At 46.8% G+C, this 10,000-nt stretch overlaps 4 protein-coding genes across 8 annotated transcripts in view; 2 read left to right on the top strand and 2 right to left on the bottom strand.

The window, feature by feature from the left end:
• The window catches only part of LOC142943442 (RPA-related protein RADX), a 9,595-nt gene extending 7,581 nt beyond the window's left edge, over window positions 1–2,014 (top strand). For 2 of the 3 annotated variants that reach the window (XM_076084958.1, XM_076084959.1), the window contains exons 18-19: window positions 674–823; window positions 1,429–2,014. In XM_076084958.1, coding sequence (XP_075941073.1) covers window positions 674–823; window positions 1,429–1,553 — 275 coding nt within the window. In that variant the 3' untranslated portion in view covers window positions 1,554–2,014. Of the gene's footprint in view, window positions 1–673; window positions 824–1,428 lie in introns of those variants that run through there. The other variant, XM_076084961.1, reaches the window with a different exon arrangement.
• A 207-nt stretch (window positions 2,015–2,221) lies between these two features.
• LOC142943445 (asialoglycoprotein receptor 1-like) lies at window positions 2,222–5,268 on the bottom strand. The gene is made up of 8 exons (XM_076084966.1): window positions 5,001–5,268; window positions 4,800–4,907; window positions 4,103–4,192; window positions 3,968–4,033; window positions 3,785–3,877; window positions 3,216–3,370; window positions 2,955–3,064; window positions 2,222–2,454 (listed from the first exon to the last, which is right to left on the bottom strand). The coding sequence occupies exons 1-8, from the start codon at window positions 5,056–5,058 to the stop codon at window positions 2,298–2,300; spliced, it is 837 nt and encodes a 278-aa protein (XP_075941081.1). The 5' UTR covers window positions 5,059–5,268; the 3' UTR covers window positions 2,222–2,297.
• Window positions 4,443–9,616, top strand: LOC142943443 (uncharacterized). Its single transcript, XM_076084962.1, has 2 exons — window positions 4,443–7,420; window positions 8,329–9,616. The coding sequence occupies exon 1, from the start codon at window positions 5,041–5,043 to the stop codon at window positions 6,106–6,108; it is 1,068 nt and encodes a 355-aa protein (XP_075941077.1). The 5' UTR covers window positions 4,443–5,040; the 3' UTR covers window positions 6,109–7,420; window positions 8,329–9,616.
• LOC142943444 (C-type lectin domain family 10 member A-like) lies at window positions 6,335–9,908 on the bottom strand. Of its 3 annotated transcripts, XM_076084963.1 has the most exons (6): window positions 9,775–9,908; window positions 7,910–8,001; window positions 7,700–7,807; window positions 7,225–7,379; window positions 6,711–6,731; window positions 6,335–6,632 (listed from the first exon to the last, which is right to left on the bottom strand). In XM_076084963.1, exons 2-6 carry the CDS (start codon window positions 7,965–7,967, stop codon window positions 6,468–6,470), a joined length of 507 nt encoding a protein of 168 aa, XP_075941078.1. In that variant the 5' UTR covers window positions 7,968–8,001; window positions 9,775–9,908; the 3' UTR covers window positions 6,335–6,467. The 3 variants fall into 3 exon arrangements, with proteins under 3 accessions (XP_075941078.1, XP_075941080.1, XP_075941079.1); XM_076084965.1 differs by lacking the exon at window positions 6,711–6,731 and having other exon boundaries at window positions 7,229–7,379; XM_076084964.1 differs by lacking the exon at window positions 6,711–6,731 and having other exon boundaries at window positions 9,775–9,889.
• Window positions 9,909–10,000: the final 92 nt, after the last annotated feature.

Consider the following 10,000-nt stretch of genomic DNA (forward strand, 5'->3'; position numbering starts at 1 on the left):
GACATCTCTGTCTCTCTCGTCCAATGAGATCTCTGTCTCTCTCGTCCAATGAGATCTCTGTCTCTCTCGTCCAATGAGATCTCTGTCTCTCTCGTCCAATGATATCTCTGTCTCTCTCGTCCAATGACATCTCTGTCTCTCTCGTCCAATGAGATCTCTGTCTCTCTCGTCCAATGAGATCTCTGTCTCTCTCGTCCAATGAGATCTCTGTCTCTCTCGTCCAATGAGATCTCTGTCTCTCTCGTCCAATGAGATCTGTCTCTCTCGTCCAATGACATCTCTGTCTCTCTCGTCCAATGACATCTCTGTCTCTCTCGTCCAATGAGATCTGTCTCTCTCGTCCAATGAGATCTCTGTCTCTCTCGTCCAATGAGATCTGTCTCTCTCGTCCAATGACATCTCTGTCTCTCTCGTCCAATGACATCTCTGTCTCTCTCGTCCAATGAGATCTGTCTCTCTCGTCCAATGAGATCTCTGTCTCTCTCGTCCAATGAGGTCTCTGTGTTGGGTGATGAATCCTCCCTCTGAGGTTACTCTGAGCGTCTCCTGTCGCTTTGTGTTCTCTCAAACTCAGACCAGGCTTTAGACTTCATGGTGAAGTTCACCTGATGACCTCTGACCTCTTTCACTTCTTATAGTTCATAACTTCATAATTATGACTTTGTTTCTTCAGCTCTGTCAGACGGCGTGTCGGTCGACGTTGTCTTCCTCCCCCACTCCTCCTCTTCCTCACCCTCTGCTCCCCTCCTCTCTCACTCCAACACCTGGACCTCCATCTTATCCCACGGAGCCTTCTCCTCACAGACACCTCCACCTGCACCAGGTCAGTCCACACACACACACTCACACAGACACACAGACACACACACACTCACTCACACACACACTCACACACTCACACACACAGACACACACACTCACTCACAGACACACTCACACACACACTCTCACACACTCACACACACACTCACTCACAGACACACACACACACTCACAGACACACTCACTCACACACACTCACACACACACTCACTCAGACACTCTCACACACTCTCACAGACACACACACACACTCTCACAGACACACACTCTCTCACACACACTCTCACACACACTCTCAGACACACTCACACACACTCACACACACACTCACACACACACTCACTCAGACACTCTCACACACTCTCACAGACACACACACACACTCTCACAGACACACACTCTCTCACACACACTCTCACACACACTCTCAGACACACTCACACACACTCACACACACTCACAGAAACACACACACACTGTCTCACAGACACACACACACACACTGTCTCACACACACACACACACACACACACACACTGTCTCACGCACACACACACACACACACACATGATCACGAGTCATAGGTTTACTCTCTCTCTCTTTCAGCCGACCTCATCGGCATGGCGACCCAGTTGTCCAATCAGAGGCTGGTGTGTGTCCTGGAGGCGTGTCATCTGGGCGGAGCCACAACTGAACTCGTCCTGAGCCGAGCGTTTCCACTGACCCACTGACACACACACACACACACACACTGACCCACTGACACACACACAGACCCACACACACACAGACCCACACACACACACACACACACTGACCCACTGACACACACACACACACACACACACATTGACCCACTGACACACACACACACACACACACACTGACACACACACACGCACACACTGACCCACGCACACATGCACACACAGACTGATCTTTAAGTTATTGTTGTTATGATTGTTGACTGATTGTTTACTTTATAGTATTTATGAAAGTATTTTATGGATAAAGTCATGTTGATGCACTTTACTGACGTTGGGATTTGTAGTTTTCTGGGGAACAAATGATTCATCCAGTGAATCAAAGCGTTCCTGTTTTTGTAGAAGCGTTGAGGATTAAATCACATTTCAGAGTGAAGATTCCATGAAGAGAACCGTTCTATCTCCTTCTAATAAACTATTCTCACGTTCTCACGTTCATTCTTCTGATGTTCTGCTGCTCTTAACATCTTAACGTTTACATTTAAGTAACTTCCTGTCTGAGTATTTGAATGTGTGATCAGAATAAACTACAGTGTGATGATGATGAAGAAACAACAGTGAGGCTCATTGATGACTTTATTTGAGCTCTGTGAGACATAGACAGATAGAGGTGTGTGTGTGTGTGTGTGTGTGATCGGCCAGACGTCATGATGTCATCAGCCGGTTTCTAGGACACAGGATGTGGGCGGAGCCAGGCGGAGGCTCCTCCCCTCAGCTACGCTGGCTGTGGCTCTGACAGATGAAGCGTATCCTGGTGGAGCAGTGCAGGTCGTTGAGGCGTCCGTCGCTGTGGACGTGAGCACAGTCCTCGTCTCCTGGACCCAGACCGTGTCCAGTCCAGCTGTCCGGCTGACCCGGTCTCCACCGCCTGGAGACCAGCACAAGCACACGGGTCACAGGTCTGGTTTCTACTCCATGACTCCTGTGATACTCATTCAGATACTCTGAGGACCTAGACCAGGTACAGGACCCAGACCAGGTACATGACCTAGACCAGGTACAGTGACTAGACCAGGTACAGGACCCAGACCAGGTACAGGACCCAGACCAGGTACAGGACCCAGACCAGGTACATGACCTCGACCAGGTACATGACCTAGACCAGGTACAGGACCCAGACCAGGTACAGGACCTAGACCAGGTACAGTGACTAGACCAGGCACAGGACCCAGACCAGGCACAGGACCCAGACCAGGTACATGACTAGACCAGGCACAGGACCCAGACCAGGTACATGACTAGACCAGGTACAGGACCCAGGGCAGGTACCGTACTGTGTAGCCTTGTCCAGATCTCGTCTCTCAACACAGTGGGGACATCGTCCGTCTGACTAAAGCTTGAAGAATAATCAAAGAGAAAAGAGCCCACCTCCGGTTCATGACGTAGGGCGTCCGGTTGACCCACTCCCACTCCCCCGTCCTCTCATCAGTCAGACCCACCCAGTAAAAGACCCCCATGCCATGCTGTCTGACAAAGTCCTGAACCAGAGAGACAGACAGGCAGAGAGACGGTCACAAATACTGAATATATAAGAACTGTGGCTAAAAGGTGTCCCACAGGGATCAACTCCGGGTCCTCTGCTGATTACATGGTTTTTTAACAGACAGGCAGACAGACAGGCTGTCTCACCCACTCCTCGTCGGTGTTGAGTATGACCAGGTGGGATTCGTGTCCGTTGCACCAGTCTCTCGCAGCGTCCCAGGACAACGATGTCTTGCTGAACATATAACAGCTGGAGCCAAAAATATCCCAATTCAGGGGACAACAGCCTTCAGATGCTGAACCTAAGAGACAGACGGAGACAGAGACACAAGAGAGGACATGAGGGGAGAGAGACAGAGACACAAGAGGGGAGACAGAGACACAAGAGGGGAGACAGAGACACAAGAGAGGACACGAGGGGAGACAGACAGAGACACAAAAGAGGACACGAGGGGAGACAGACGGAGACAGAGAGACGAGAGGACACGAGGGGAGACAGACAGAGACACACGAGGGGAGACAGACAATTACATGACTGCGTCCTCTTCTACAGCTGCCTTTCTAAGGACCATATTAACAGAGTGGGACATTTTAAGAAAAGACACTTAGAAAGTGGTGACCAGGATTAGATCGAGGTTCACAGTAAAGATAGGTGTGTGTGTGTGTGTGTGTGTGTGTGTGTGTGTGCGCGTGTGTGTGCGTGTGCATGTGTGTACCGTTGTTGACGATGCGTTCGATGGTACACTTGAGCGAAGCGACCGTCCTGCTGATGTCGTCCAGAGCTGACAGCTGCTTCAAAGCCTCGTCCACTGAACACACACACACACATTGAGAACATTTGCTGTTGAGTGGAGCTTCATTGTTCTTCATTGTTGTGTTTTCGGGGTCTTCAGACAGACCTGAGGTCAGCTGGTCCTTGTTGCTCTCCACAGCAAACTTCAGGCGCTGGATGTCTTTCGCTGCATCTGAGACAAAAAGGGACAGGACGTTGTGGACCAATCAGATTTAAGGATCTCAGAGACGGGTGTAGTTACCTTTGCTGAGCTGCTTGGCGGCGCTCAAGGACTCTGTCTGGTTGGACACACGTCTGTCCACAGACCACAACCAGCTGGACGTCTTGGAGTCTGAAGGCGGGGACACAAAGTAGTCCTGTTTGTGTGTGTGTGGAAAGTTTTAAAATATATATATTAATATTTACTCTCCATCAATGAAGTTTGATTTTAACTAAATGCTAACATCAGCATGCTAACATGTTGAGCACACTCACTATGGTAGTTTAGTGTGTTAGTATGCTAATATTAGCTATTGTTAGCATGCTAACATGTTGACCACACTCACCATGGTAGTTTAGTGTGTTAGCATGCTAACATTAGCTATTGTTAGCATGCTATCATGTTGACCACACTCACTATGGTAGTTTAGTGTGTTAGTATGCTAATATTAGCTATTGTTAGCATGCTAACATGTTGACCACACTCACCATGGTAGTTTAGTGTGTTAGCATGATAACATTAGCTAATGTTAGCAACATTAACCATAAACACAAGAGTCCAGCTAAACATATTGATCTAATGATGACAGAAGAAAAGTCAGATGATCAATAAAGTGTGTGTGTGTGTGTGTGTGTGTGTGTGTGTGTGTGTGTGTGTGTGTGTGTGTGTGTGTGTGTGTGTGTGTGTGTGTGTGTGTGTGTGTGTGTGTGTGTGTGTGTGTGTGTGTGTGTGTGCTCACTGCTAGCTCCCAGTGCTATGATCAGAATTAGGATGATTGTCGCCGTCAGACCAGGAAACAACCAGCGTCTGAACCTGGAGACTCCTGAGAAATAGACGGGAGCCGGCTCTGAGAGACAGACGGGTAGAGAGACAGGAGGTGACTTTCTCACTTTTTACAATAAGTACAATCAGTCAGACAGGTGGAGAGACAGACGGGTACCTTTGTTCCAGAAGGAGCTGTTGTCGTCTTCCACGTCGTCATGGTATTCGGTCGTCATGTCTCAGTCTCCGTCGTCCGTCTCCGTCCCGGTGAAGTCTGTCCAACAGTCCGTCTGTCCAAACACCGAGCAGAGGGGTCATCAACCCCCAAAAACTGCACTTTGAACTGGAAAACACAGCGAGTGTCGCCATGTTGGTCTACGATGTGGAAACACACATTTCTACTGAAGGTAACTGAAGTGTTCCCGCTTCCACTGCTACAACTGCAGCTGAAGCCTTTGGAAAAAAAAAAGCTTAATTGTGGTGAAGCACTTCAATGCACTCAGGTAGGACCGGAGGTTGAGTTACTAAAAGATGTTGAAGTGGCAGTTAAAACTGAAACACTGGAGGATGTTGAAGTGGCAGTTAAAACTGAAACACTGAAGGATGTTGAAGTGGCAGTTAAAACTGAAACACTGGAGGATGTTGAAGTGGCAGTTAAAACTGAAACACTGGAGGATGTTGAAGTGGCAGTTAAAACTGAAACACTGAAGGATGTTGAAGTGGCAGTTAAAACTGAAACACTGGAGGACGTTGAAGTGGCAGTTAAAACTGAAACACTGAAGGATGTTGAAGTGGCAGTTAAAACTGAAACACTAGAGGATGTTGAAGTGGCAGTTAAAACTGAAACACTGGAGGATGTTGAAGTGGCAGTTAAAACTGAAACACTGAAGGATGTTGAAGTGGCAGTTAAAACTGAAACACTGAAGGATGTTGAAGTGGCAGTTAAAACTGAAACACTGGAGGATGTTGAAGTGGCAGTTAAAACTGAAACACTGGAGGATGTTGAAGTGGCAGTTAAAACTGAAACACTGAAGGATGTTGAAGTGGCAGTTAAAACTGAAACACTGGAGGATGTTGAAGTGGCAGTTAAAACTGAAACACTGGAGGATGTTGAAGTGGCAGTTAAAACTGAAACACTGGAGGATGTTGAAGTGGCAGCTAAAACTGAAACACTGGAGGACATTGAAGTGGCAGCTAAAACTGAAACACTGGAGGATGTTGAAGTGGCAGTTAAAACTGAAACACTGGAGGATGTTGAAGTGGCAGTTAAACTCAAACAGGGCTGAAGGATTCACAGATGAAGTGTACTGAATGGGTGGGAAGTGGCAATTGAAATGTAGGTAGTCAAAAAACGATGAAGTGGTAGTTGGAGTGTGAGAACTAAAAGGATGTGAAGTGGCCGTTAAAGAATGAGCACTGGATGTAAATAAAATGGTAGTTGGACTAGAAATGCAAAAAGCATTGAAAGGAGTTGAAGTGTCGTTTTATAAAACCAAACATGAAGGACAATAGTCTCGTAGCCACAAACTTTATTAAAACAATGAAACAATGATATAAGGTTGAACACATCGTTTACATCCAGGAGGTTTACAAAGACGTCGGGCCGTGTTTCATTAGCATTAATATTGTCTCATCACTGATGTTTCTACATCACGTCTATGATGCTGTGTTCCTGACAGATGAAGCGCATCCTGGTGGAGCAGTGCAGGTCGTTGAGGCGTCCGCCGTTTTGTGCAGGTGAGCGCAGTCCTCGTCTCCGTGTCCCAGACCGTGATCGGCCCAGCTGTCGGGCTGACCGGGAACCCAGCGCCTGGAGACCACGCGAAGGGTTAAAGAACACATTGTACACTTGATGTTTTCGTTAGAGGACGTCGTCAGAGAGACTAACCTGCGCTCCATCGTGTACAGTCTCAGTGAGGAAGAAGCAAGAACAACGTGAACAAGCTTTCTTTATACAGAAGGAGCAAAGGTGGGGGCCGATGTTACACATATTACGGTCTCAGACTGAAAGGAAGAACAATGAACAACAAACAGTCAGCAACCAAAGCAGCGGCCCAAAGGCCTTGGTGCTGGAACATCCTCATAGAACACAGTTAGTTATCTCTGTGAACAGAGAGGAGAACTCTTCTTCTGCTCAACAGAGACACCGTGAAGTTACTTATGCATGAATACAATATACTGAGTAGAAATATATACTACATAAAAAATTACCATTACAACAGACAGACAGACATTTGGGCGTGTAAGTGAAACCGTGTAACTGTCCAACACGTATTTAAATATGAACTCTGTAATCAGCAGTACGATATTTCAGTCTGGAACAAAGTGTCTCCAAACATCACACCAGAGAGAGAGAGAGAGAGAGAGAGAGAGAGAGAGAGAGAGAGAGAGAGCTGTCTCACCCACGTCTGGTCCTTGTGGATGATGACCAGGTGAGCTTCGTGGTTTTCACACCAGATTCTGGACTCGTTCCAGGAAAGAGACTCAAAGCTGAAGAAGAAACAGTTGAAGCCAAACTGATCCCAACCAGGAGGACAACACCCGTCTGCTGCTGAGCCTGAGAGACAGACAGACAGACAGAGAAACAGGGAGACAGGAGTTAGTATCTGTCTGTCTGTAAACTTGTATTTTAAATAAGTGACCGTGTGAGTGTGTGTGTGTGTGAGTGTGTGTGTGTGTGTGTGAGAGTGTGTCTGTGTGTGTGTGTGTGTGTGTGTGTGTGTGTGTGTGTGTGTGTGTGTGTGTGTGTGTGAGAGTGTGTGTGTGTGTGTGTGTGTGAGAGTGTGTCTGTGTGTGTGTGTGTGTCTGTGTGTGTGTGTGTGTGTGTCTGTGTGTGTGTGTGTGTGTGTCTGTGTGTGTGTGTGTGTGTGTGCTCACTGCTAGCTCCCAGTGCTATGATCAGAATCAGGATGATTGTCGCCGTCAGACCAGGAAACAACCAGCGTCTGAACCTGGAGACTCCTGAGAAATAGACGGGAGGACCGTCTGGTAGACAGACAGTTCATCACTTCATCACAACAGTTGATGATGGTGTTTTACAGAGGGTTAGAGTCAGACAGACAGACAGACAGACAGACAGAGACATGCCTTTGAACCAGATGGTGCTGTCGTCTATCTCGTTCTCTAGCTGGTAGTCTGTCTTCATGGCGATGATGTCCCTCTGTCTGTCTGTCTGTCCTCTAAAGATGAAGACAGTGAGACAGTCAGAGTTTGTACTAAAGGGTCCTTTTCTTCTTCTGGAGCTTTCAGTTCAGTCTACTCATGAGAAAGATGAAAGTATTGAAATCATTGAGTGATGATTAACTCTACATCTATGTGTAGAATGTTAGCATGTTAGCACGTTAGCATGTTAGCACGTTAGCTTCTATGAGCCACATTCAGCTGATATCCTAAAGGAACCCCAGGTTGTCAAAGTCATCAACGTTGAGAAAGAGAAAGTAAGATTCAACGGACGGCCGTGAGTCGTGCTGATGATTTATTAATATAGACCTTTATGATACATTCAGGGTCCTGAAGACCTGCGCCATCCAGCTGTCTAATGTCCTTCAACACCTCTTCAGCCTGAGCCTGAAGCAGGAGGAAGTCCCGGTGCTGTGGAAGATGTCGTGCCTGGTTCCTGTACCAAAGAAGACGACACCATCTGGCCTCAATGATCTCATGTGATGAAGGTGCTGGAGAGGCTGGTCTTGCCCACCTCCGTCCGCAGGTGAAATCCTCACTGGACCCTCTGCAATTTGCGTACCAGCCTCATGTGGGGGTGGACGACGCCATCATCTACCTGCTGCAACGAGCTCAGTCGCACCTGGATGAACCGGTGGCTCTGTGAGAATCACTTTCTTTGATTTCTCCAGTGCATTCAACACCATCCAACCAGTGCTGCTGAGTGAGAAGCTGCGGGTGGTGGGGGTTAACGCATCCACCGTCTCCTGGATCACTGACTACCTCACAGGCAGACCACAGTTTGTCCACAACCGCTGAGAGTTCTGGGAGAGGATGTGGACATGGTGGAGGAGGACAAGTACCTGGGTGTCTCCATCGACAGCAGACTGAACTGGAAGACCAACATCAACGCTGTGTACAAGAAGGGGATGAGTCGACTCTTTTTCTTGAGGAAACTTGGATCCTTCAACGTGTGCAGCAAGATGTTGGAGATGTTCTACCAGTCTGTTGTGGCCAGTGCACTGTACTTCTGTAGTCTGCTGGGGGAGCAGCATTGGAGCCGGAGACACCAACAGACTTAACAAACTGATTAAGAAGGCCGGCTCCATCATTGGCTGCAAACAAGACTATCTGGAAGAGGTGGTGGAGAGGAGGACACTGAAGAAACTATTGTCCATATTGGATAACCCGGACCACCCTCTCCACCACCTACTGCAGGGACAGAGGAGCACTTTCTCCAACAGACTGATCCAGCTCCGCTGTCACAAGGACCGATACAGGAGAACATTCCTTCCCACTGCCATTAGACTCTATAATAAATCACCTCTGAACAGATCAAACACTAGACTATAACACTGCTACACTGTTGTTGCTGCTGTTGGTGATCTTGTGCACTACTGTTTAGTTTATTTCTTCCCTACTTAGTTAATTTAATACAATTCTATTTAGTGTATAGACTGTGCATTTTTATTACTCTATTTTCTTACATTTAATAGGTCCTGCTCTGTTATTTTATTATATTGTATATATTGTGCATTTTCCATACTTAATATTTTTATTTTATTGTGTAACCCTGTTTGCTGCTGCCACAGACGCATTTCCCCTTGGGGATGAATAAAGTACATTTCTATTCTATTCTATTCACTTCATAATCAGGACTATAAAGAGTTTAAAGCCAGGGGTTATAGTCATGATTAGGATAAGAATAGTGAGAAGAAGAAGAAAAGTAACAATAACAGTAGTAACAGTAATAGTGAGATAAGATAACTTTAGGTTTCTGGATGTGGACTCACCTCGATGAACCGGTCCAGAGGACTGAAGCTCATCAACGGCCTGTTTATAAACTGTCCACTCAGCACATCCGCTCCGATGTTCATCAACTTCTTCTTCTGTTTGTGGTTCAACAGAGGTCGTCTTCACAGCTTCCCTTTTATTGTTACTGGAAGAGAAACTTCCTCAAATAAAACAAAGTTATATAATATATATATATATATATATATTATTAGAATACATATATAT

The sequence above is a fragment of the Anarhichas minor genome, unplaced genomic scaffold (genome assembly GCF_050575085.1).
Source record: "Anarhichas minor isolate MPS153535 unplaced genomic scaffold, ASM5057508v1 ptg000137l, whole genome shotgun sequence".
In the NCBI taxonomy this organism is placed as follows: Eukaryota; Metazoa; Chordata; class Actinopteri; order Perciformes; family Anarhichadidae; genus Anarhichas; species Anarhichas minor.